Below are 25,429 nucleotides of genomic sequence, written 5' to 3'. Positions count from 1 at the left end.
CATCTTCTATTTCCCAGACAAATTTGTTTTATAAATAGCTGTTTCCTTAACTGAAAAATTCTGATCTGGCTTAAATAGAATTATTTTTAGTACAGGTTTGAGAAGGAAATCATTCTAACATTATAACAATGAACGCTGCAGTGAAATGTACAGTTGATTTTAGCATAGCTGTAACCTCCACTGCAGAATGATGCTCTTTCTTGCTTGTGTAAGGGAAAATATATTCAATGATGTACAGAAAGCACTAAGTTGGGTAAAAACTAAAGAAATGTTCAGCAACAAAAACCTATACCATAAGGATTTACGAAATCTACAGCATAATATTATATTTTAACTTTTTACTGTTAGCTGCACGACAAACTAGCTCGATCTAGCATTGATTTAGCCACATAATGAGCTATCAAAAATCTGTGTTTCAAAGGGAATCATTGCTATAATTTGTCATTCAGCACATACACAGGGATCAAAAAATAGTCTGGATTTTCCATCCCTTACTTGATGCTGCTCAGGAATTAGGCCATCTTTTGATCACTTCAAGGATCATCTATTGACTTTACAAGAAGCAGAAAGGGATACACAGACCTGTTCCTCATAAATACTATGAAAAAGAGGATGTTCACTTGCTACTTACTCCAGTATATTGCCGCTGATTTATATAAGTCAGAAGAGTTATCTCAAGTTTTATAAGCCCATGAATATGTACTATTACCCCTTGGACCAAACCAGGAGACAGCCTTCTGGCTCAGGACCCATTAGGACGGTAGAGCTGGATTTCTTAACCAGGAAATGTACTTTTTAAGGTTTTCTCAGGGCATTCAGAAGAAAGGACTGGACTATACATACTCTGGACATAAAAGGGTGAAACTAAGGAAACAGTAGCTGACCTGTGTCATCAATATGTTCCTTCTGTGGAAAAACACGGCAAAACAACCACGCTGGTTGTGCAGTAATACTTCGTACGATGACTACAAGGAGCCCTGGTGATATCAGTGCTCAGACTGCACTTATTTTCAGCAAGATAAATGAGAATATATGAATAGTCTTATTTCATCCCCAAAAGCTTAATTTCTATTGTATTTTGTTCATAGGTGAAAATATGTTATTGAAGACAATGACCATGATGTTATTGTGACTAATGACAAGATTAGAAAGGGTAACATTTTTAGACCAGTGTCAGCAGAAAAGAATGCTGTCCAACCCCACTGACTTTTCTGTGAACAGGTACCACTTAAACCTTTGTTTCTATTTCATTTGATTTCTTAACACGAGCATTTTCATTCACTTATCAATAAGAAAGAAAAAAAAAGAACAAACAATAAGGTCAACAATTGACATACTCCTTATTTTCAAGATTTAACCTATTTTTTCCTTAAAAAGATTTAGAAGGAAAGCATCCTTTAAAATGAGCATTTAATGTAATAAATGGAAATTAATACGAGCTTAAGATGAAATTTAATATGAGCTTAAGATAGCTATTGATGGATAGAGCGCAACTGTAAGACACAATAGGTAGATACCATTTTGTAATGACCTTCCTACAGCTATGTGCCCCATGCTACAATTGTTGCGTAGGAAGAAATCTTTTCCTAAATTCAAACTGTAAGATTTAAAGAAAACAATGCTTGCTTTAGGCCTTTCTAACGAGCTTTAATATGCAGCTCGATACACTGTGTCAAAGAAGCTCAGACATAGTGTGGGAAAACGCTTCTCAGTTTCTTCCTCACACTATTTGCTTCAAAATTAAAGCTGGGCAGGCTCTGTGGAACCTGCATCCAAATTAATCTCGACAATCTTCTAGAAAATCTCTATTAAAGCTCAAAGCTTAAGAGCTTAATGTGTGCATAGTTTCTGCGTTGAAAGAGAGCCAGAGGCTCTAACCCCCAGAACTGATCTTATATTCATTTTTTGGTTTCATTCACCAGCACACAAGGAAGGCCAGTGCTTGTTAATGTTTAAATTTACAATTTTTTACACCCTTTCAGTATGGCAACAGGTTTTGTTGTCTCTCCCAAGGTTGGTTGTTAATAACCATAAACTGAGACACCTGGAAAAAGCGGGACTTTCATGACTACAATTTCAAGCCATCTCTGAGCAGCAGAACATCTCCATGGAGCTCCTGGTCCTCTCTAGGGAACACCTTGTCTTCATCAGAGGCCATGCTGCCTGGCCAATTATTTTCGTTTCATTATTTTATTATTATTTCTATTCACCACTGAAAATAACCATAGGTGAAACTGCTGGCCACAAGGAAAGACCAGGAGGTGGGATGTCAACCCAGCCAAGAACCAGTGTAGTGAGTTGGGCAGTTATTTGCTCCCATATCTAAGCAGCTAATGGTGCCTGATCTTCGAGTAATTCCTCACCCATGGTCCTGGCTCAGCTGCAGTACAGCCACACTCGTGCCCAGGGTATTGCTCCCACGGGATCACCTTGGCTCCACTTGCCCTGCCCCATTCCTAAAGCCTTGCCTGCAAATCACAGGACTGGGGTCACCCTGTGGGACAGCTCAATTTTGTGACTCCCTGACAATATCATCACAGAGATTTAGTTAGTATATACATACATTTCTATATTACTATACATATATATCATATTATTACATATGATACATAACAAATAATAATAATTGGGTTTTTTCTGACTCCCTTTTTCCTCCAATGCTAACTGGAGAAAAACTAATTTCAAGTTGAACGACCACAGGCTACCCCTTGAGTTTATATTACTGAATACCCAAGTGAATGTACTGTACCTGTTTTTCTAATTTTAACAGCCTTAAGTTTGAAAACACATAAAAAAGCATGTCAGAAACAAAACTAAACCAAGCACGTGACATGGCATGGTAAAATTTAGTATGCCAACTTTAGGGAGACCTGTTTAATTTCTCATCCAAAACATCCTTTTTAAGGGGTTGTATCATTACTCAGGTCACTAGTTTGCAAACTGTAAGATCTTCTAGACCCTACAACAGCGCATTTCTCTGAAAACCCCTCTTTGGAAAAAAGATGCAACTTCTGGAAATGAAGCAATATTTCTAAAACATTTTTATATATTGAAAACTAGCTGAATCCAAAATAAAAAAGAAAGAAATCAAGTACCGCTTCCCCCTGGAGAGAGGTGGGGAAAAGGAGCCCAAATCTGAAGGATTTTGTGCACATCCCCATCCACCATCAAGAGAAATCATCTCGGGTATAATTTTACCACTCGCACTGCTTCTGCACAGCGAGGGGTTGTCGGTTCAGGGGGGAAATGATGCAGTGTGGAATGTTTTGATCTGGGACAAGCCTGGTGTAGTGAAGCCTTCATAATGATGGGATTACTTGCAGTGTCACATTGATTTGGGTGATTTTTTTCTCTAGGATTCAGTGACATTATGCTTTTATTTGGGATTATTTTGCTGACATGAAACATAGCCCGTTCTTCACTGCTGTGTCACACTTGAATTATTGGGATATTAGGCATTGCTTCAGTAAGGAGGATTGGTTCTAGTTTGAAATGGTAGCACAAACCAAAGGAAAGTCTGAGAGAGGCAAATTTAAGGAGTGAAAGACTTGGCTTTATGTCTTTCTTGTTACTTCTCTAACCCATATTTTACCACAACCTACAGCTTTTGTTTCTCTACAGACTTGCAATTTACCTCTAGAAGCACAAGAACACACTTTGAATGGACTTGCTTCTACAACAGTTTATGAACCAGATTTTTCCCGGGTGAGGGTGGTTTTTTTTCTCATGGTATTTTCTTTAATAAGGTGCGCTTCAAATGACTCGTATTAAAGCTTTTTCTCTTACACCTCGGCTGCGTGACTCTTTGCCAATGAGTAACTCCCAACGGGAACAAAACTAAACTGTGGCAAGACTCCTCCTGGAGCTGGAGGATATGGCTTACAGATGGTTAAACAGCAAATAAAAAAAAAAAAAGAGATGAGAAGGAAACAAATCAAATATTGCACTCACAAAAAAAGACAAAATATGAGGATGGCAGATTCACTGTATTTTTTGATAAAGTAAACAAGTGTCATACCTTTTTAAAAATTCCATATACTCAGTATGCTTGATGAGGCCTGTCCTCATCATTATTGTTTGAAAACATTGCCGATCAATAGCCCAAAGTTTCACATTTACGAGAGCTGGAAAAAACAAGACAAGGGGAAAATGTAATTAGCAAAATGTCAAAATTTGAAAAACCTGCTGTGAACTGCAGAGGAAAACAAATTCATTCATGAGGAAGCATGAGAATGGGTACACACTTCAAAACAGTAACATAAAACTCAGCCGCTGGACAATGGACTAAGCATGCATTGAAATGATCCCAAATATCTGAAATTTTAGCTGTAGTACGTGGGCTTTTGGAAAGATTGCCTAAAAGCAACTGTGAGATGAGAAGAAATCAATGCAGGCTGAAAGCAAACAAGACATAAGGGGTCAGTTCATTGTAACCTGGGACACATCATTGCTTATGACACCGAGTGATGTGGGGAAATTTTTAGTGCATTATCCTGTTTCCGAGACAGCAAAATTCAGTAAGGTTTCATCCTGCTCCCAAAGTAAATGACAAATTTCTCCTTGACCTCGAGAGGTTTTCCAGAACCGAGTCCTTTTATATCCTAATAACTGAACACTTCCTGATTCCGGAGGTTTTGAGTCATTTTTTTCCAACTTTAGTTTTCAGGTTTCTGATAAATTCCAAGACTTCAATGTTACATACCATACACTACATCATATACTTCTGAAGCAAATTCCCGTTGTAAAAACAAGCATAACAGATTACCATTGCATAAAGTACAGATGCTCAAAGGAAACAGGATCATGTGAATTGGATGCACAGAACCCCAAATGGTCCAGATTTTCATCTCAGATGTGGCTTAGACATTTGCATTGCTTGCATACATACAGTTCATAATAGAGTTTCTCCTTAGGGAAACAGTTTAATGAAACAAAACTACTCTAAATACCTGAATGTTTGTATTGGTTTTTTTTTCAGAGAATAATTGCAATAAATTTCATCCCCATATCCCATTTCACTACAGGAAACACAAATGAGCAAAATTACTTTCAACAAAATATTTACAAATATTCTCACGAATAAAAATCCAAGAAATTACCTTGCTTTTATTTGCTGGCCCTTTAGTTCACGAACACCCTGGTTAATGAGTTTTTATCCCTAACTGCATTTGCAGGATATAAAATGTTCAATGTGCAAATTCAATTTTTCTTCTCAAATTGCATTGCAAAACTAAGTGAATGCATCGCATCATTTAAAGCCTCTTCTCATTTTCAAGACAGAAACTCCTTTTTGAGAAGCATTTTTAGTTTTATAATCAAACTGATGGGAAAGAATGACCTACAGCTTTAGTACGCGAGATTTCTATTAAAAATAGTCTTTCACTAGTCCTTCACTTTCTTCAGAGTGGAAGAGACAACTGATATGAATGGGATCTCTGTTTTTCTGGTTTTTTACTGTCTTCTTCAAAATAGGGGTTTTAATTGATTTTTAGATGAGTTCTACCCTAGAGGAAGAAATGAATATTATTCAACAGAGTATGTTGGAGGCATTCACTGAAAAGGATGGTCTCCTGCTGTACTGGCTGATGATGAGGAGGGTTGATATCAAGTCACTAAAAACTCAGTAAAATCCCTGTAAATTCAGTGAGAGCAGGAAAATATGATCTTGTGAAGTAGGTGCTTTCTATCAGAAATGAAAAAATGTAGGGGATTACAGCCAGCCTGGCAATTTCAGGATGGTTTTTATTCAGTGTAGTGTATGATTATCACACAAGGCAAAAAGGTGACTTGCTTGGTCATGACTGGCAAAACCACCGATAATTGAATATTTTAAAAAAAGATGTAGTGAATGTGAAAAGAATGGATGAAATATGAGTTTATAAATTTTTTTTGTTTGGACTAAAATATCCAACAGCATCCCAGTGCCCTATCATGAACGTGTACCACAAGCACATCTTATTTGTTCATCAGAAATATTTTTTCCAAGTACAGCCATCCTTTAGAGTAAAATCCAAGTTTTCACCTGTATTTGTTTCATACAGTCCTCATAGCAAAGGCATGACTGTTAAGCTAACACCACTAATTGAGTAAGGTCAGAAGACAGCAAATACTTAAATTCACCTCTTTTTCTATTGTCTCATGTAATTCTGAAAGATAAGGCATCCTTCCTTATAAAATAACTTTCTCTACTTCTGCTTCCCAGTGTATTTTAATGGATTCATTATCTTATGCAAACAATCTTATGCAAACAAAATCTGAAAAATAAAAGGTTTCATCTGGGTCTCAATCCTGGCCAGCTGTTCCTTAACGGACACATTTGATCGGCACCTGAGACCAAATTCCCACTGGAGTCCACCACAGCATGTAAGAGCACAGCCTCTGAATGGCACAGTCACCATCCTTGGCCCGTCAGATGCATTTACAGGCTATACGTTATATGTCTTAAATCAGTGACTGATGACAATCAGCTAACTCCTATTTTTCATGTATGTAGTAAACGATGAAGGTACTCAGTGGATTTTCCTTCCTGCAAGGGGTTCAGATATAGCTGCAAAGATATCACCTGTCTCCGAGGTCCACAAGGGCACCACAGAGTCAGATAAGTGGCAAACACTTACTCATTCTCCTCTGATCCACAGATGCTTTACGAAGCACTACATCGTATTTGATTCCCCAAAGACCAGAAAGAATCGTTGCTGCATGGCCCGTGCTACGTAGGCTCTCACTCGGTCTCTTAATGCACTCAGGTAAACGGCAAATGTAATTTAGTACCTCTCAAGCAAAATGAAGATCTATTTATTGCTGCTAGAAATTGTTATGTTAAAACAAATCTCAGCAGCTGGCAATCATCATGGGAGCACAGGACCACAGTCTTACTTAACAAGCCTAGGACAAGTCACATTCCCCTGAAGGTACACCCTAGTAACCCAAGTTATATACACATACAACTATATTTTTATATATGAATGTATATACACAAAATTACATATATACACACACACATACTTGTATATATATAATTATTTATGATTTTATATAGAGTATATATAAAATATAGTTATATAATATATAATATATATTTAATTATTTTTAAAATATATACATCCCCCAATTATACATATATCTGTATACTAGCGAACTGTGCTAACAAGGACCATGCAGCTCAAGAAAAGTTAAGGGCAGACAACACACTTCTGCACTGCTAATTATAATCACTACTCTTACTTTATATTCACGTTTATCCTGCCTAATGATAAACAGATGTTTTAATAACGGCTAATCACAGTAGAGCTTTAAATGTAATAATAACACCTTAATAATCAGGTGTGAGCATCATCTCCTGTTATGCTTAAAATCCTCTGTAAATGTGTTAGAGGGTTACTGAAGCAACAGCATGAATTCTGTAAGATTTGATGATAGTAACAACTTCAAAGAGGTACATTTATGAGTGCCCCGAGATGAAAAATATGTATATGGGATGTATACCGCACAATCAATTCCGCTGTGAATAACTGAGTCATAACAGATACAGAGAGGTGACGCAGAGATTTTCTTGTCCGTCCCTCTGAAAAGAGCGTGTGTTGGATGCTGGAGGAAAAATTTTCTGTGAAGTATGATTTCAGGAGAATACCTTATTCTCTGACTGCAAGAACTACAACCATAAAGGAATATGATAAATAACATTATGAAAACAGATGTGTGTACATATATCTGTAACAGGAGTTTCCTAAGACTACTCAATAATATAAAATATCTCACTGCAATCAAAGCAGCTAAACTGGAGTTATACTGCAATTAAACTCTATTGCCTCTTTTACACATTTTCATAATAAAATGTTATAGCTGGGGTTTCATTTTATCTTTGTAACAGCACATAATGCAATCACTGATCATCCCAGAAGCCACCAAGATTTTGGCTGGCATGCAAAAAAAGTAGCAACAGTATAAGGCAACAATATGCATGCTCACTGACTAAGGTATATTATAAAATATATACTGTCCTATACACTCCTCCACTGAGGCACAGATAAAAATACAGATGCCAGAACTTGGACCTCTAAATGATTGATTATATGATATAGCTCTCCAGGTGAGGGTCTCAGATGATGCTGGGCATTCTGCAGTCATTGCAGAATATTTTAATTGCATGTCAGAGATGAGCAATCCCATCAACATGAGGATTCAGTGCGAGCTTCTAACAAAGGTGCTAGATAATTAGAAAAACACAGTTAAAGCACAGTGGTTAAATTAACCTCAGCAAAGGCACAACTTCTTATGCTTTCTGGCAAGATTTCCTTTGAGAAATTGATTCATCTGAATCCAAAACTCCTGATGAAAGTCAGTGCAAGGCCTGAAACCAAAGCAAAATGCTCCTCGATAAACAGGGAACAGCAGTGAGAGCCAAAGCAAAAGAATCAGGAATTCGTGGGTCAAAACTGGACAGGAGTGGAGATACTGTCATTAAAGTTTAAATTTGAAGTGCTCATCGTGGTCAATACTTACTTTCTGATAACAAGTTGAATGAAATTATTTAAATCAATCATTTCAGTATATGAGTCAGACCCCCTTCTACATCAAAATCACTGATTTAAGCAAGTAAACAATTTCAATAAACAATTTCAAACTTCTTTTCCAAAAAGAAGTTTTTCCAAAAAGTTTTCTTCCTATTCATTTACCTGGGCAACCTATGAAAATATATCCCATTTTACACAGGTGAAAATACATCCCCAGGATACAGAGTCCTCAGCACAGGCCAACAATGCTTGCACTACGCCCTGGCTGGTTTACCCACATCCGCTGGCTCACTTGTGTGCCAGGAGGTGTCTGAACATAAAGCAAGGCAAGATAAAGGTGTTTTCTCTGGTTGTAAAGGATCATATGTGCTTGTCTTCCTCGATGCGGCACAAACCTGGTGGATTCAGCAGCTCAGACTCTCTCTGAGTGTTTTCTCCCTGTCCAAGGCAGGACACAATTTCAGGGTGATGCAAAAGAGGAAAACTGAAAGCAGATTTTTAGGTTGCAGCCAGTCTCGAGCTGACCCGCAGATCTTCCCACCACCTGATGGGATTTTCCTGCCAGCCCGTGCACAGCTGCAGTCCCCACGGGGCCACCCCGGTGCTTTGCACTGCCAGGTCGGAGCCAGAGGGACACCGGGGATGGCAGACAGGCACAGGACATGGCACTGAGGAGAGGACGGCCAGAAGGTCACCTTTCTCCTGCTTGGCTTTGCACTCTGGAAAGACATTTGCAACATTTTGGCTTCGGTATGTCTCCTTCTGAAACCATAGCACTGCATTTTAAACTGCAATTTTTATTTATCTCATCTTTACTATATATACTTCTACCAGTTACACAGTATTAATTTGGTGTCAGTAGTGGTAGAATACAGATTAGAGAAAGAATTCAGATTTCCTCCATTTATTGCACTAAATTATAGGGACTATGCATTATTGATCCTCTCCAAGGCTTAATTACTTTCATTTTTTATACTTGTTGTTGTGTCCCCAGCCTGCTGAAGGACAAAGTTTTTGCTCTTTTGCTTTACTTCTTGTGGACCCAGCAGCTGAAAATCTTGAACTTTGGGCTCAGATCCCAGCTACTCCTTTTCTCTGTATCACATGCAAAGGCAGTGAAATAGAGGGGAAACTGCAAAGTTTTAAGTGAAAAAAGTATTTACAACAGAGCAACGTAAGTATTATTTATGTTATATGTGTTATATAATATTATATTTTATATGTTAACATAGTCCTTCAGGTGCAGCTGCTAAGATTTTGCATAGCATTATTGGGAAAACATCTTCCCAACACAGATTTTAAGCACGGGTTGCTTTTCTGCAAAGCCAGGCCAATCACAAAATGTCCTTTTAACCACAGCCAGTGCAGCAAAGCTTGATTAGTAAAACATTAAAAGATGCTTTAAATCCTTAAAATCAGAGCAACCACCAGAACAGTGCCCAGATAGGTGTATTATTTCAAAATTAAATGCAATACCCATATGGCCGTGCAAACTTTTAGCATCCTTCCAAGTTTTTACATGCTCAGTGAAGCCTTTCCAAGTTTTTCAAGGATCACTAAGTGAATCATCAAGCGCTCAGGCGCTTGCTGGTGCCATTAATGGACCCGAAACTTTTTATTGCCTTGCACTGTAGCCAGAATTCATCACCTCGCTTTTGCTTTTAGGCTATTTTATTCAAATAACTCTTTGTTTATCTGCCCAGGAAAGCCTCAGGCAAAGAAACAGTGGCACCTTCGTGTTTTTAGGGCCTTTCTGGCAGCAACAATATGTAAAATTTCCACTCAAATTTAAGCATCTTCCTACTTGGGTTTGATTTTGCACGGTTATTGTGCAAATTACTGTCGGGGAGAACACAGTCATTTCCAGCTACTTGAGTTTCGTCAGGTATTTCATATAAAATGATGACGAAAAGTATGATGATGATTTAACTAAACGGAAGGAGCACATTGAATTATTTTACCCCACCAGACACACCGTGAATCATGAACAAGGCCCCAGCAGACTCTGTTTAAGAATGCGGTGTGGAGCAATGCAGAGGGGATGTATTTAACAGCTGGACAAGAATTAATTTCTCTATTCTCAGATGTTTCTGTTTCAAGTTTCTAACAACAATGGCACTGGTACAATGACGACTTCATCCCCATGCTATCTGTTTTCTCAATAGGTCCTTTCCCGTAACTCCCCAGGGGGATTTTGCCACCTCATACCGTGCAAAAGAGTAATTTTATGTTTGGCCAAGGAAAGATGCAGCATTCAAGCAGAGACAGACAAACATCTAAATATGCTTTTTCTCCCAGTACAGTTTATATCCATGTGCTCCTAAACTGGGACAGTTTGTTAAAAAGAACGTTTGGTAATAAAAAATGAAAACATAACCACAGAAACAGCAGAAATTTTTTTTTTGCATTCTTGGGCCAGAGCTGTGGCTCTTCCTGGTACACAGAGCGCAGGACAGGAATTTAAGAGAATTAAGAAGAAAAAAAAAGGCAAGAAACTTCCAGCAGGCCTAACACTCATCCTAATGATGGAGTGCAGGATGACCTTGGATGCCCAGCACTCAGCGTGGTTTTATGCTCACTGCTGGCATTATGGTAGTGCTTTATACCGTGCAGTGAATTTTCGGGGTGCAGTGTCAGAATGGCAGCAGGTCACCCCAGCCGTGGTCCTTCTCATGATGCTGGGCCACAAATGGTGTCTGTTTCGCCTACACAGTGGCAATTCTGTGCTGCAGTGTAGGTGCATGATAAAAGATGAGGTTGTATCATCTCCATCCACCTCTCTGCAGACTGCCCATTTGGTAATGGTCTTTAAAGCAGAGGTCAAATATGCGCTTTTGTGAGTGCCTGAAATTATCAGCGTATTGCTGTGACCTGAAATAGGTAGATCCAAGTTTCATCTTTCCTTTGATCTTTCACATTTTTTTCCTTGTCTCCCTCCCTGAACTTTACTAACTTGAATTTTGACCTCAAAAACATCTGTATTACATACATTACAAAACCCCATTGCGCAGAAGTTAGTGGGCTGTGCTGCTCCCGTGGAAGAGTGAGGGTAACTGCTGTTCAAAGGCAACAATTGCTTCAATACTCAAGGTGTTTTCAGGCCATAAATAAAATAAATTTATTTGGACTTGCATGATCTTTCAATAAAAAAGAGCCTCTGCTTTGCTATGGATACCGCAGTGAAGGGTGCATTTATCACGATGCTCTACCTACCCCAGCCTCTCCCTCTTGGCACCAGACCCCATCCCAGTGCCTAACACTGAGAAGGGGAGGCAAGGAAATCCTCAACACTTTGTCACAACTGCACCCAAGTGTTTAAAGCAAGAGATGCTCTTGCATTTGTATCTGGGATTATTGGTCATTAAAGAGAGCTAGCAAACGTGAGAAACCTCGCAGCAGGATGCTGCACCTGTGCATGTCACCTCTAAGGCATCTACCAAGCTTCCTGACAGGTGATGCTGCATGCTCACCTACACGTGGTGTAGATACAGGTAAGGTAATCTGCTCTTTGCATGAGAGAGAAGCCCTTTTTCTATTGAAAACTATGCACTGTTTGCACTATCATAGTACTCAAAGTACAAGCTGGTCCTGAATCACATTCTGGAATCAAGACTGCTGCAGACTTACAAAAACGGGCATTTTTTCATACTAAATGGATAAAACATTCATTAATGGGCACATCTCATAATTTTTTTACTTTTTAAAGGCCTAGTTTTGGCTGCTGTTTAAGCACTGGTCTCAGTGGTGACTAATACAGGTTACGTGAGGAGGAAACAAAGCAGGAGGAACATGACTCAATGGAAGTTCTCCAGATAGCTCTGCTTTCGCTACAATAAACTATGAAGACCCCGGACATCCCAAGGAACTGTATATATTTTGCATAGGAATGAAACACGCCTGGATAAGATCAGATACAACTAAGAAAAGAAACTGATGGAAATGGTTATTAACAAACTCTGCTCTTTTCCATCAGAATAAAATCACCTCTAGTATTAAAGAGTCAGTGAACCACATTTTAGGGGTAGTAACACCAGCTATGAAGACATCCAGAGAAAACCAGGGCAAACAAAATGAAACACTGCAGGTGTACTGTAGAAATAACTCAGTGGAAATTACAACCACACTTTCTGTTCATCTTTAGTAATAAACCAGTAAACAGAATAATACCATTGACATTTAGTTATAATTAACATAATTCACTATTAATTTTTACTGTGGTTTTGTTATGTTATGCTGGAGAATGCGGGCTGACTCCTTCTCCCACTGAAGTGATTGGGCTCTGCAGAGTCAACAAAATGGTCTATTTAAAATAAAAATTAAAAAAGGATCAATTCATCTCATTGCCCATGTTACGCTGTTATTATTCTTTGAAGGAAGGGATGCATTTGGTGTCTGAAGGACACCAAGGGGAGACCTCTCCCATGGGTGCTATGGGCTGGCTGTCCCCCCCATTCGTACCTGTGATTCAGAGGAAGAGCTGGTCCTATGCCAAGCTCCCCCAGTGTCTACCCCAGGGAGGTCCTGCCTCTTTGATTCTTTTGCTGTGGGTGATGGCCCCCATGAAAATCCTGTATCGCAGCAGGAGAGGAATGAATATGCATAAAGAAATGGCAACTGGCATTTAGCTGACTCGCGCAAGCCCCCGGGCCCTTGTAAAGCTTCAAGCCAAACACTGGTTGACTTCAATGGAGAGGATTTCATCCTTATTCCTCCATCATACAGCTTACAACTTAAAACACCCTTACACTTAAGATCTGACAACATCTATCAGCCACTGCTAAATACAATAATCTGTATTAGACACTATGTAGGATCCCAGGACTTTTCTTGCCAGAAGAGTGAATCGAGTAATCCAATCTTCTGCCCTAACAACCACCTTCACCCAACATTTCAAAGAAAACTACATGTCTCCTAATGAATTATTCAGGAATAACCCCAGCCTGGGTGTTTTTATTAATTTAAGGCCCACAGTGTTTGGCTGAGGATATATATTGTCATTTGTTTTTATCTAACGTAATTCCCAATCTTCCTATTGCCCCCCAAAAATACCTCAGTCCTCTTCTGAAGACTCGCAACTTCTTGGCCTTAATGAGAAGCCGTGACAAGGACTAATCAAGCGTTATGAAAGTCTTTAATTGTATCAGGTTTTTTTCCTTGGAATTTCAAAACATCCACATCATTTGTATTACAAAACCTGCTAATTAGATGTCCTAATATGCTCTTTTTAAGCTAACTACTATTTTACATAACCTTTAGTATGTCATCTCTTATTCATCCCTTCTGTATAAGTGTAGTTCTACTCTTCTTACATTCCTGTGATACAGAATTTTTCTAGGTTTTTAATTAAACTTACCTTGTATGAGCAAGAGCTCACAAACCACTTAAGAAATTGTATTCATTATAGTATTGAATGTCCATATAAAAGATGAAAACGGAAATAGGTCCTTAAAGTAGTTTAGGAAGAATCTGTTCAGAACAATTTGAAAGCCACAAAAATACTTCCAAGTACTGTTTTGAGTTTGATAGAGAGTGATGTGAGTTGGGTGAGATTAATGGAAAACTAACAAGGGTCTAATACAGGTCAGAAGCGTAAAATGTAGTTGCTCAAACAACTAATTTAATGCAAGGAACACAAGAGGGGTTGAAGCAAAATGTCTTCAGTTATCTGCAAAAGGAAAAGGAGAAAACAACCCAAACCTCTTATGGGGGTGTGAGAGTCAGCCTGGGACACATCAACTCATTGGCATGCCAAGATCATAAAAACGTTACCAAGAAACCTTGTGTCTAAGATTAATGAGCAAAGTAATATATTCATATTTTAAAGAGATCTACAAATCAGTTCTAGCTCATTGCCTAAAGGAGCCCCAAGAACAAGGAAACTGAATGGACCAAATTAAAGGAGATATCTTAATCCTAACCTAATTTGGAAGGGAAGGCATTGATAAATGAAGAAGACAGCTTGAGGGACCATTAAAAAAGCAATGGAAAAAATAATAATAAAGAGATGAGGCATCTCAGAGACTCCCCAGCATGGAAACCAGCGTCCTGCAATACAGGTGGGGCTGCACCAGCAGCCTACAGTTCAGGAAGGGAGGAATTACTCTGCTGATAGCAAACAAAAATGGGCCAGAAGAATTGCATGTGACTTTGTGGTATGAGGGTGGAATGAGAAAAGGTTCTAAGAGCAGAGGAAAACCCCAGGCGGCAATACCTGTAGCTCCTGGGGTCTGACCAGGAACACTGCCAGGAGCCTTATGGAAGAATCTGCAAAGAGTGTATAAATATGTCCCGCAAGTTGTTCCATTTCTTGAAGCCGTCAAGGCTGGACAAGCGTCCCTTTGACGGTCCTTCTGCTGAAAGAGCCTCTTTCACACTTCTCATTTGAAAAATACACACGTTTTGGTGTTCACCCTGAAAAATGATCTTGGGAAGTACAGCAGCTGGGCTAGTCGGTAAACACCACAATGAGCGGGCACGAAAACACAAACCTACAGGGCAGAACTTGGGGTTAATTTTTAAGATGACCTGCACAAGTTTAGAACTAGTTTGATTATTCGTAGCGGGTAAAGGTTTAAATGAATGATTAAAGCAAGCAGTCAGTATCCTAAAGAGACATACGCTTGAAAATTTCAATGGGGCTGAGTATTTTAGGAGTGATTGGAAAATACAAAAGAGATTTTATACTCTATTTGAAAGAAAATACCGCTTTAAGGATATAGCGCTGCCAGGTACTGTCTGCTTGTTAAAATAATAAAAAGAAGCGCAAACGTAATGCGTTTTCTAAAAAGAAAGCTAAAGCACTATATAAGCAATAATTATGCCTCACAATGTTTGTGAAGGCTATAAAGCACTATATATATGTATCTATCTATTTCACTGGAAAAGAAGAGAGGAAAGTGTCTCTGCCACTACTGGTAGAAAGCTTTGCCAAGACTCTGAATTTTTGCTAAGCTCTCCTGAATTCACTGTTTCTCCGGTAGTCATGCCCATCTCTTCACCTCAGAAATAAGCATTGGCTCTTTCATTGCTCCATTACCACCCAAGGTAGTGGTAACACCTGAAGCCAGGTGGAAGCTACCCCCTTCCTTCCACAGAGTCATCACCAGACCTCCAGCAGTCATGGAAAAAGGGGAAAAAGATGGTTTAAATGTTTAACTTCCGAGCAAGCCACAAAGCGATGAAGTCCTTTCCTCCATCCTTACTCCAGGGTCTCTAACTGAGCTCTGCAACAGATCTTGATAATAAAAGACCTAAAATGAGCAGGAGTTTCAGCTTCATCGACTGATTTTTTTTCTAAAGGACAACATCATACAGGTCCAAGAAATCTGTTTTCCATTCTGAGTTATCAAGAATGGTTTTGTAAGGAAGACAGTTTTTTAAAGAGCTGTTCATATATAGCAAAATTAACGATACTTTCTAAAAAGTAACAAACCATTATTTTATTGCTTTTTTTTTTTTTTTTTCCAGTTCTAGGTGCTAGTTGGCTATTCAGCTACAAAAGTAGCTCCTATGGCCAACTCCCCATAAAGCTTATTCAACCAGACAGATCAGCATGAAGCCATGTGGAAATCCATTTACACAGCCAGACACTCTCACTTACAATTCTGCACCACGGGACGCTTTAATTCATGAATAACAACAATGAGAATGAGAAAAGTGCCATATATGCCTTCACTAGGTGTAACTAATTGACCAGGGACACCTTTCTGGCAAGATGCTTTTTATTGACTGAAAAGCCTAATTAAAGCAACACATAGTATAGAATAGATGAGTGCTTTTTTTTCTTTATGTAACGTGCTAACTTTCTCAGCCCTGGTATGCATAAAAACTCATTACAGCTCCAGCAGACAGAATTTGCTGCAGGAACTAGTGGGATCCCCAGAGTCCCATTCACATTTCCAGGATCTTCCCTTCTTATGCAGCCACCCCTGGGATGCATCACACGGTCAGATCCGTAGGGCAGCGTCTGCCATACGCTTGTCTCCCGAGTTTCCAAAAGGAGGATGACACCACCGGTTTTTAGAGCTGCTTTGTAGCTTTTACGGAAGGGGCTTTGTCATATGTTTTTACTCCTTTTACGTAGGAGACGGTTCAAATACGTGTCTCGAATTTATTTTGCTACTGAAGCTCATAGCTGCTCACTGAGGCTTTTGATACGCAAACTTAAAATGTCTTCTGAAATGATGGCATAAAAAATAGAAATACAAAGGAAAAGCAAAACTGTGGCCGTCCATATGAAAGCAAAGTGAGGTAAAGAATTTCTTTTTTACATGATGTTATTAGTAAATATAGATACAGTAGTTATCTTACCAAAATCAGTTGCAATCTTACTCTGCTAAGCAAAAGGACATGCTTGTAAATGAAGGGTGAATTTTTGGACAATTTTAGGCAAAGTAATGGAATAAAGTATTCTGTGAATAGTGTAAAATCGATGACAGCTGAGCCCTATAATCCACTATGCAGCAATAGCCCTGACAGGACACTATAAAATGGAAATAATCAGAATGCTAGGATATTTGCACATTCCTAACTAGAGAAAGGCAGAGCCAGGGCACAACCCTTGCCCGAGAGTCACAAGGCTCCAGGGCTGGTGCTCCCCTTCTCCAGCTGGGACATTTGTTTCATCGTGAGAAGGACACCGAGGAAAAGGGACAGATGGACAACGTACCCACCTTTCAGAGGCTGTAAGGAAAATATCATTCTTACAACAAAGCCATGACATGTATTGGACCCAACTATTTAAATTCTTATTGCCACCTTCTCCTTGACCTTCTCTCTCTTTTCACTACAAACCTGAAATGTTATTTTATACCAGACCTTTAATTACTCTCTGTGATGCTATTAGCAGAAAAAAATGGATTTTTTCCATTTAAATTAAGTCACCTGAGTTTCTAACCCCTAGTCACATAAACTTCAATCAGCACAAACTCGCCCAAGTACAGCAACAGAAGTGAACATTTTGTTACTTTGCACCATATTCAGCTACATATCTTCAGCAAAATACTGCATATAATTCTGAAATTTAACACAGTACCTTGCTGCTGTCTGCAAATAACGCTAAACTTTCAGATATGAGTTTGAATAACGATATTTTGAGAACTCCAGAAAAGTTAAACTGCACCTTGGTGGCGCACTAGGAATATTAAGCAACTAGAAACCTCAACAACACAAAAGCTGCTCTCTCTGTGATTAAAGAGAAACAGTTTGCTAACTGAACTTCATAATAATTCCACATTTTTTACATATTTCTGTATTTCCCAAAAGCAGTATTTCCAACAAAGGTTAAATAACTCATCCCCAGCTCCCTGCCGTCTCAGGTAATGAGGATTAATAGCTTTTGCTTTGCTGCATCAAAATATATGAGTCCCCAGGTCTCACACAAACCCCATTGCATGAAGGCTCAAAATTTTTCTCTCTTGAGCAGGAACTACTTGCAGCAAGCACACTTTTTAGAAACTTGTCCCATCAGCTATCACTTAGATCTATTTACTTTGCATTTGCTTTTTAGAGGGTGTCTTACAGATGTCATGAGAGCACCAACGACAGGCTTAAAACCCTCTGTTCCTGCTGTTCATCACCTCTCACTGCCTAAAGAAGTAAGCCCAGCCATAATTCTTTCATTTCCCTGTAAGTGCCCGAACTAGCAGAGTGTCCACCTCTGCACACTTTTCCCCATGACCCAGGAGCTTCCCCAGTTTGGAGATACCCCCTCCTACAAACCGCTACACCTCCAGCCCCATGGGGCAAGCTGCAGACCTGCCTGAAAAAATGACTATTTTTGTTATGACACTGAAAAAACCCTTTTTTCCTTCTCAATATTGCTTTTAGAGAATCTAAGCCATGTATAAACCCTGTGGTGTTATGCACCGGGTATTAAAGATCTGTCCTAATGGTTTAACTGTGCTTAAATAGCATGGAGTAGGGTGCAGAGTACGGGCTGGATTAATGCCTCTGTGCCACATCCACTTCCCAGGGTTATGTGTTTCTGCCCTCAGGAAAAGCTGCGTTTTGGAGGACTTCATCTATCAAACAAATTGAAAACCCAAGTGAGACCTCATCCACAGGAGATGTAGGTATCTGAGGTAGCAAGATGTATTTGAGATGATACCTGCACGGAAAAGGGCAGAAGACCCAAAGGCAGACACTTGTGGTGTAATATAAATAACACTTACAGATAAAAAAGGGTACTGAGAAGCACTGTTTGTGCTGTATAGAAGTAACTGAATTACGTGACAAGATAATATTCTTCTAACACTCCATCTGAGGTTTAAGCCATGACTCAAATACTCATCTTCCCATTTTTTCCATCTTCTTTTCTGTACTTCCAGTCGCTGCAGCTTCTTTCTCCCCCTCATTAACTCTGACACCTTCAAGCTGTTAAGTGCTGAGCCATGGGAAGAGCACACAAACTACAGCATTTGGCTGGGGGAAAAAAAACCAGCAACAATGCAAGCTAATGCAAACTAGCTACCAACAACCTCCATATCTACAGACCAATAAAACAGGCAACAAGGGCTGTGTGAGAACCTTTCTGCCTTCAAAGAGAAGGGACTGTGCCTTGAGAGATGTGCAAGCCAGGTAATTCAGTCTGCCTCTATGTTTTTTCCCTAAATTTTAATTATTAGATTATTACAGGGGAATTATCAAACACACTTGCCCTGGTCGTTGTCTTTACATTAGGTATCTACTGCTGGTGGTACCTGGACAACGCAGGGCACCTGGGACAGTCATTCTCACTTGTGCTGGTGGACAAGCACCATCGATAAAAGCTGTGAACAATTACACTGACAGTAGGGAGAAAATCCTGGGATGCTACAGCTTTTTCTTTTGGCTCACACATCATTGCATAGCCTAAAATATTGTTAAGCTTTTAATAGCTCCATTAATTCAATGCCAATGCCAATGTAATGCTACGAGAACAAGAAATATAAGCGCAGCTTCGCTTCTGCTGCCAAAGCACAGAGAAAGTCACATTTCTGCTTAGTTCTCGACCAGCTTTAGCTCTGCAGCATGGAATAGCTGGCAAAAGTAAAACATACAACCAGTCACTTAAAAACATCTAAAACAAAACTGTGGACATCATTGCTGCAAGCTGGGTATGGCTGCTGAAATGCACTGTTGTTTCTAGCAAGAGTCAGAAAATTCCCTTGCTCGAGCTGCTTCACTATTCATCTGTTTTGACAGCACATTTACTTTAACAAGGTTTAACAAGCAATCACATTCAGGAGTCTATATTAAACTATATTCAGTACCAGAGTTAATATTTTTGGCTATAATTATTAAACAAATCATTGCCTCCTTGATAAACACGTAACTCTAGCCAAGGCAGGGATTGAAGGCTCACCCTTCCTTCAGAAAAAATGGTTTTGGGAAGAATTACAGTCCAGCCCCAAGTATCCATGCTTTTATTACCCCAAGCATCCCCTATTAAAACAAGATGATAGCACCTGATACCTATGAATCAGACTTAAAATGTCTTTCTGGGGGATTATTTCCTCCCCATATCCAGACTTCCCAGTGAGTGTGCAGATAACTGTGACTGGGTCCTGCTGCTGATCTTCCTTCGTCTAATGCTGTTTTAAATTTGTTTATTGACACCAAGATTGTCCCATGTCTCCCTAGTGCAACTGGCTGCCTCCAAGACCGTGGGGACAGTGGGGAGGCATCTCCAGCATCTCTCCTCCTCCTCCCCAGCAAAGCGGTGCTGGGAGTGCAATCCACCAGCAGAGAAATTAGAAACAGACTGCAAAGCTTTTTCCCTTTGGTGTCCAGCTTGAAATCCAAATAGGTCAAAGGGGATCAAAAATTAGAACCATGTGCTGGTTGTTTGCTGGCTCAAGTAAAAAGAGATGGTAGCTTCAAGTCCAGCTGCATGAAGATAACTGTGCAAGCAATTAGCAAACAGCTTCCTCTCTAGTAAATCTTTTATTCCTTTCCGCAGTGTGCTGATCATAGCAAAAAGCCCACAGATTAAATCATTAAAAATAGCCTGTACAACTGATGGGTCCTCCAGGGGAAGGGTTTTCACTAGCCATGTGATGGGCAAACTGGCTCTGGGACTGTCAAAGGCTTCTCCTGCCTGTCACCATTCCCTACCCACCCTTTGCCAAGCATCATATATAATTATATAATGATATTTCTTCTGCTACGTAGCCTGAATATTGTGTAAGATTTGACGTCCAGTCATGATTTAGCCCATTTGCTTTGTTTTTCCAGTCTCTGTGCCTACATCTTCCTGAAATGACCTGATCTCTGGGAAGGACTTTTCTTGCCTTTCTATTTGGAAACCGCTGCACAACCACAGTCTGAATAAAGCAAAAGTCAAACAGCAGCAATAACATTGGATCCTGAAGAGCATTGGCAGGGAAATGGAAAAGGGCAATTTTAAAATATCACTTATGAAATGGAAGGACTGAGCATTATGCCTTTTGAAAACAAGGTCTTGTTATTAACCCGATGAGAAAGCAGGAGGTACAAGATATGACATTGCCTTAAAGCACCCTGAGAACTTGAAAAACATTACCACCTTGATATTTTCCTAAGCACAAACAGCAATGGCTGGCCTCTCCAGGTAGCATTTAACATGGGACCGGGAGAGAAACCTTCTCCTCCGCCTTCCTTCCCCAGGCGACAGGACAGCATCTATCCTGTCCCCTCCTCCCTTTCTGGGGAGAAACCCTCGTCTTGCTCTGCAATGAGGTGTTTGGTTCAAATGCTCAGGTCAGACAAGTGAGAATTTGATGGTGAGACAGGTGAAAACAGTATGGTGGTCCCTCCAGACCATGTGGCCCACAGCCAGGTCACCTCTGTCCCCCCTTGCTGCCCTCAGAGACCAAATCGTCCACCCTCCCACTCAGCAAGATGGTGTCACAGCAGAAGATAACGGTAGGAAAAAGGGATAACAGTAAAAAGAAAGCAGTTTTTCAGGAAGAGCTGGGGAGGTGGAGCAGTGAAGGAAGAGAAGGGATGTCACACCAGGAGGAAGGCACAGGAAGGAGCAGCAGAAAGCAAATAGGAGAGCACCTTTCAGACAGCATGAGAGCCACTTTGGGGTGGTGCAGGCACTCCTCATCGCTCGAGAGCCTTTTTGGGGAGTCTGCTTCATAAGTCAATGTAGGAGGACCTTGTAGGCTTGCAGGAGCAGGTCTGGATCCACCCACACTTGGATCACACATGGATGGGAGCTCTCCACTGAAAGGAAACTAGTTGGCACATGCTGAAACCGCTTCGCGTATCAAAGCAAGACTCCCTTCAACACCAGACTACTGCTCTGAACCAAACTTGGAGGCAGAGCCACCGGCAACGCAAAGAGCATAAAGTCTGCTTAAGTAGAGCTGCTTATTGGCAGAAAGAGCAAAAAATAAGGAATTTTTCTGCAGAAGTAAAGAGGAATACAAAGAAATTAAGGCAATGTTTGTTGCAGTGGGTTTTCTGCCTTGCACCACTATGTGCACAAGGCTGGGAAAAAAGGACTGGCCCCAGAGCGCATGGCCAAAGATGCACAAATACAGAAGCTGCAAATTTCTCTCTTTTTTTAATCTGTTTCCTCTGGGAGATGAATCCCCCCAAAATGATGGCGTAGGCTAACTCCCCTTTCCACAGCAGCACGTGAGTTTTGCAGCTTTGTTTCTGCAACACATCAAAAGGCACTACTGCCGTCTGAACATGCTGATGCCTCCCCTTCCATCCCTGAACCCTGGAAAACCCACCAACCTGCCTGGAGGAGAGGACCCCAATTCCTCACTCAAAGATAGCAGCACATCAGCATACAGGAAAATTATTAACACTTGTCCTGAGCCTCCGAATCTTGCTCTTTTAACCATCTGATCTAGGTGGCAAGAACATTTTGTCTCAGCGGAGGGAGACATTAGTTTTCTTTGGATGACAGCGTATTTAATGTGATTCATGAGAAGCTATTTTCCAAGCTGTTAAATACATAATACAGAAAGAAAATAACACTGTGTATTTCATTAGATAAACTTGTGGGTTTTCAATACATGCTGCAAGGGACAGTTTGGGGAAAAAAAGTTTCTGATGCGTTTATTGAAGTCATTAAGGGGCATACAGCTACAATGGCTGTTGATTAATACATACATCAAATAAAAATCCCTTGCTGATATGCAGAAGCACCATTCCATCATTACAGATCTTTTCAACCTTGATGAAAAATGCTGCTAACTTAAAACCAGCTGTGGTAGCAGGCATCTCGGCTGTACTGAAGCACTTTAGTGATCAGAAATCCTGTTTAAAAACTGAATATTACAGACCCTTTTTTCTTCCTATAATAACGTTTATTAATTATTTTAAAATCTCTCCAGTCCCCAGACAGCAGTAATTTTTCATAATTCACACAACACTTGACATTGCATCCCAAAGGCAATCAGTAATTGAGGTTAAAATGCACTGAAGACTGCCTACCCTGGAAAGTTTGTTCATCTACTCTGGAGCTAACTAAATGTCATTGCTGCTGCTCAGGATTTCTTTTATGTTTTTAGTTTTGAGAGCCAGCAGTGAGCCCAGCTGTTAGGGAAAAAAAGACATAAAAGCAGAGGGTTGCAGTTGGTAAGCAGAGGGTGCCAAGGAGTAAGGGCAAAAGAGAAGGTGGCCATCACAGGATAAAACAAACTTAGATAAAATTTAGGACAACTTAACGTAAACTTGGGGTAGAGTTAGGAGAGAGTGTGGCAGACGTGATGAAGAGAAGCCCGTGAGCCTCAGCACACAGCAGTGATGCTTCTGCATCTGCCCAGGTTTTGAGATCAAAGATAAAAGAGGGAGGAGGTGGACACTAAAGAAGAATCTACTCTCCTCATCTATAGGGAAGGCATTTTACAGCTCATTTCCAACAATTCAAGCAGTTCAGCTTATACTGCCAAGTAGGCTGGAGAAATTCCAGGTATCTATCTCTCCCCTAATAAACAGGAGCTTGAACTTCTTATTAAACAGAGAGCGGGCATCACACCTCCTTTAAGTGCTCCAACAACCAGATCCAACAAACTGCCAAACCTTATTGAAACAGTAATTTCTTCTTGCCTGTACCCTGAAATTTGCTATCATACGTTTTTCTACACTAACATTAAATGATGCCTACCAGTACACATTTAATCTCCCACAATAGCCATGTTTCAAATACCTTTGCAGCACATATTTCTTCTAATTCAGGGAACTATAACGTATTTATGCCCTAAGATTTCAATTCTGCAAGACGTGGAACATGCTGGGCAGGATCCAAAGCAGCATGTACGTGCATATATACATTAAGAGAGCAAGTAACCAGACTTCAGCAGCATTACTTATGTGCTTACAGCTCCCCGCAATTCCATGTATTCAATTTATTTGGCCTGTGGGCCAGATCCCACTATCAAAAGTGCCGAGAATTGACTGAATTAGGGCTTTAATGAGAAAGAAATTGTTTTCTGCAATTTCACAAGCTCTGAAATGAAGAAAGAAATCAGATTGAGATGAGACACAGCAAGAGCTGCAGCAATAACTGCAATGACAACTGGTTTTCCATAGCTATTCTTTACCATGCTTTTGTCAACAGAATAAGGTAGGTACATTACCGGCCCCAGTGATTTTGGCCAGGGAGAATTTAATGCTTAATATTTATTTTTATCACTTTGAATCTTTGCAAAGTGTGTATTTTTGTGTTGTCAGAGATGAGCTTTAGTCTTATTAAACATGGTTTTTCAGTACATATTCAAAAGGGGATTCAGAACAGGCTTATTTTAACAGAGCTTTAATAGAAAAGAGCTGAAGGCAGCTACAGTTCATTTACTGAGGTCTGAGACTTTCGAGCAGTTGCTTTTAATTTGGATCTTGAATTTTTCTTCCCCACTTTCTCTTCCACAATCCTTCTGAAAAAATGGCTTAAGGCATTATTTGATTGACAGGAAGCAAAGCAGATAACTGCAACGTACACCCAAAGCACCCTCGGTCATTCCTGTGCCACAAAAAAAGCCAAATATTCTTCTCCCCAAGCCTCACAGCTTACCAAATTTCTACAACTACACTGATCAAAAGCTATGAAAAGTAACCTTGAGCAGACAGGCTACATCTGTGCTCCTATTCCAGCTATCTCTCTCTGTGGATTTCTAACCAGCAGATCAGGTCTCCTTCCCAGAAATAGTGACCACTCATTTCTGATGCCCCAAAAAATTAAGATTTCATTGGAAAGTTTTCTACAACAGAGAACAAGGACAGCTTACAGGGGTGCAAAACATTCATTTCAGAACTATACATTCCCTAGGCATGAGGGGCTTAAAAACTTAATAGCCTAAAAAAGATAGGACAGTAGTAACAGCCAAGTAGGAAACAGCAGAAAGCTGCGTTTAAACAAACCATGAAAAAACAGGTAGCAGAACTAGGACCAACTGCAGACACTTTCTATACAAGTGCTTGAAAATCTGTAAATTAAGATATATGAATTGCAATGTCTTATTTTAAGCTGAAAATACTCAGCATCTCATCAGAACTCATCAGAATCATCATCAATACTCATCATCAATAGTCATCAGAAAGTTGCTGGAAAGGACTTTGTAACACAAAATACCTGGGAAACTGCAAAGTCAGAATTGCTGGAAGACCTCAGTTATCCTTCTTTGACCAAGTGAATACCAACACTGTCTCAATAATATTGAAGTCTTCTTCTTAAAACAGTCTTGGCTGAAAAACAATTCTCAGACTGCTGCAAAAGGTCTGCTTTCAAAGGTTTCTGCTGAAAAGTCACCCAAACTCAAATTTAGCATCCCCTTGAAAGTGAAAAATCAAAACTACTGCTACCTCATGGTTAGCCTCTAAAGAGAAAATAACATGGAAATGAGGAAACTTGTTAAAATGAAATGAAAAAGAGCAGTCGAAAGGGAAAAGAAAAATTAGTGGTGGCATAAAAATTGTCTCGTTGCATCCGTGAGAGT

At 39.9% G+C, this 25,429-nt stretch overlaps 1 protein-coding gene across 3 annotated transcripts in view; it reads right to left on the bottom strand.

Annotated features, from left to right (window-relative positions):
• The window catches only part of PRKG1 (protein kinase cGMP-dependent 1), a 513,542-nt gene that overhangs the window by 192,226 nt on the left and 295,887 nt on the right, over positions 1-25,429 (bottom strand). For all 3 annotated transcript variants that reach the window (XM_087766550.1, XM_009466038.2, XM_087766551.1), the window contains exon 4: positions 4,019-4,124. In XM_087766550.1, the coding sequence (XP_087622676.1) occupies positions 4,019-4,124 (106 nt within the window). The remainder of the gene's footprint in view (positions 1-4,018; positions 4,125-25,429) is intronic.

Source organism: Nipponia nippon, unplaced genomic scaffold (assembly GCF_047370975.1).
Source record: "Nipponia nippon isolate SJK-2023a ecotype South Korea unplaced genomic scaffold, ASM4737097v1 scaffold_3, whole genome shotgun sequence".
In the NCBI taxonomy this organism is placed as follows: domain Eukaryota; kingdom Metazoa; phylum Chordata; class Aves; order Pelecaniformes; family Threskiornithidae; genus Nipponia; species Nipponia nippon.
The sequence above is the reverse complement of the archived record's forward strand: the minus strand, read 5'-3'. Positions and strand labels throughout refer to the sequence as shown.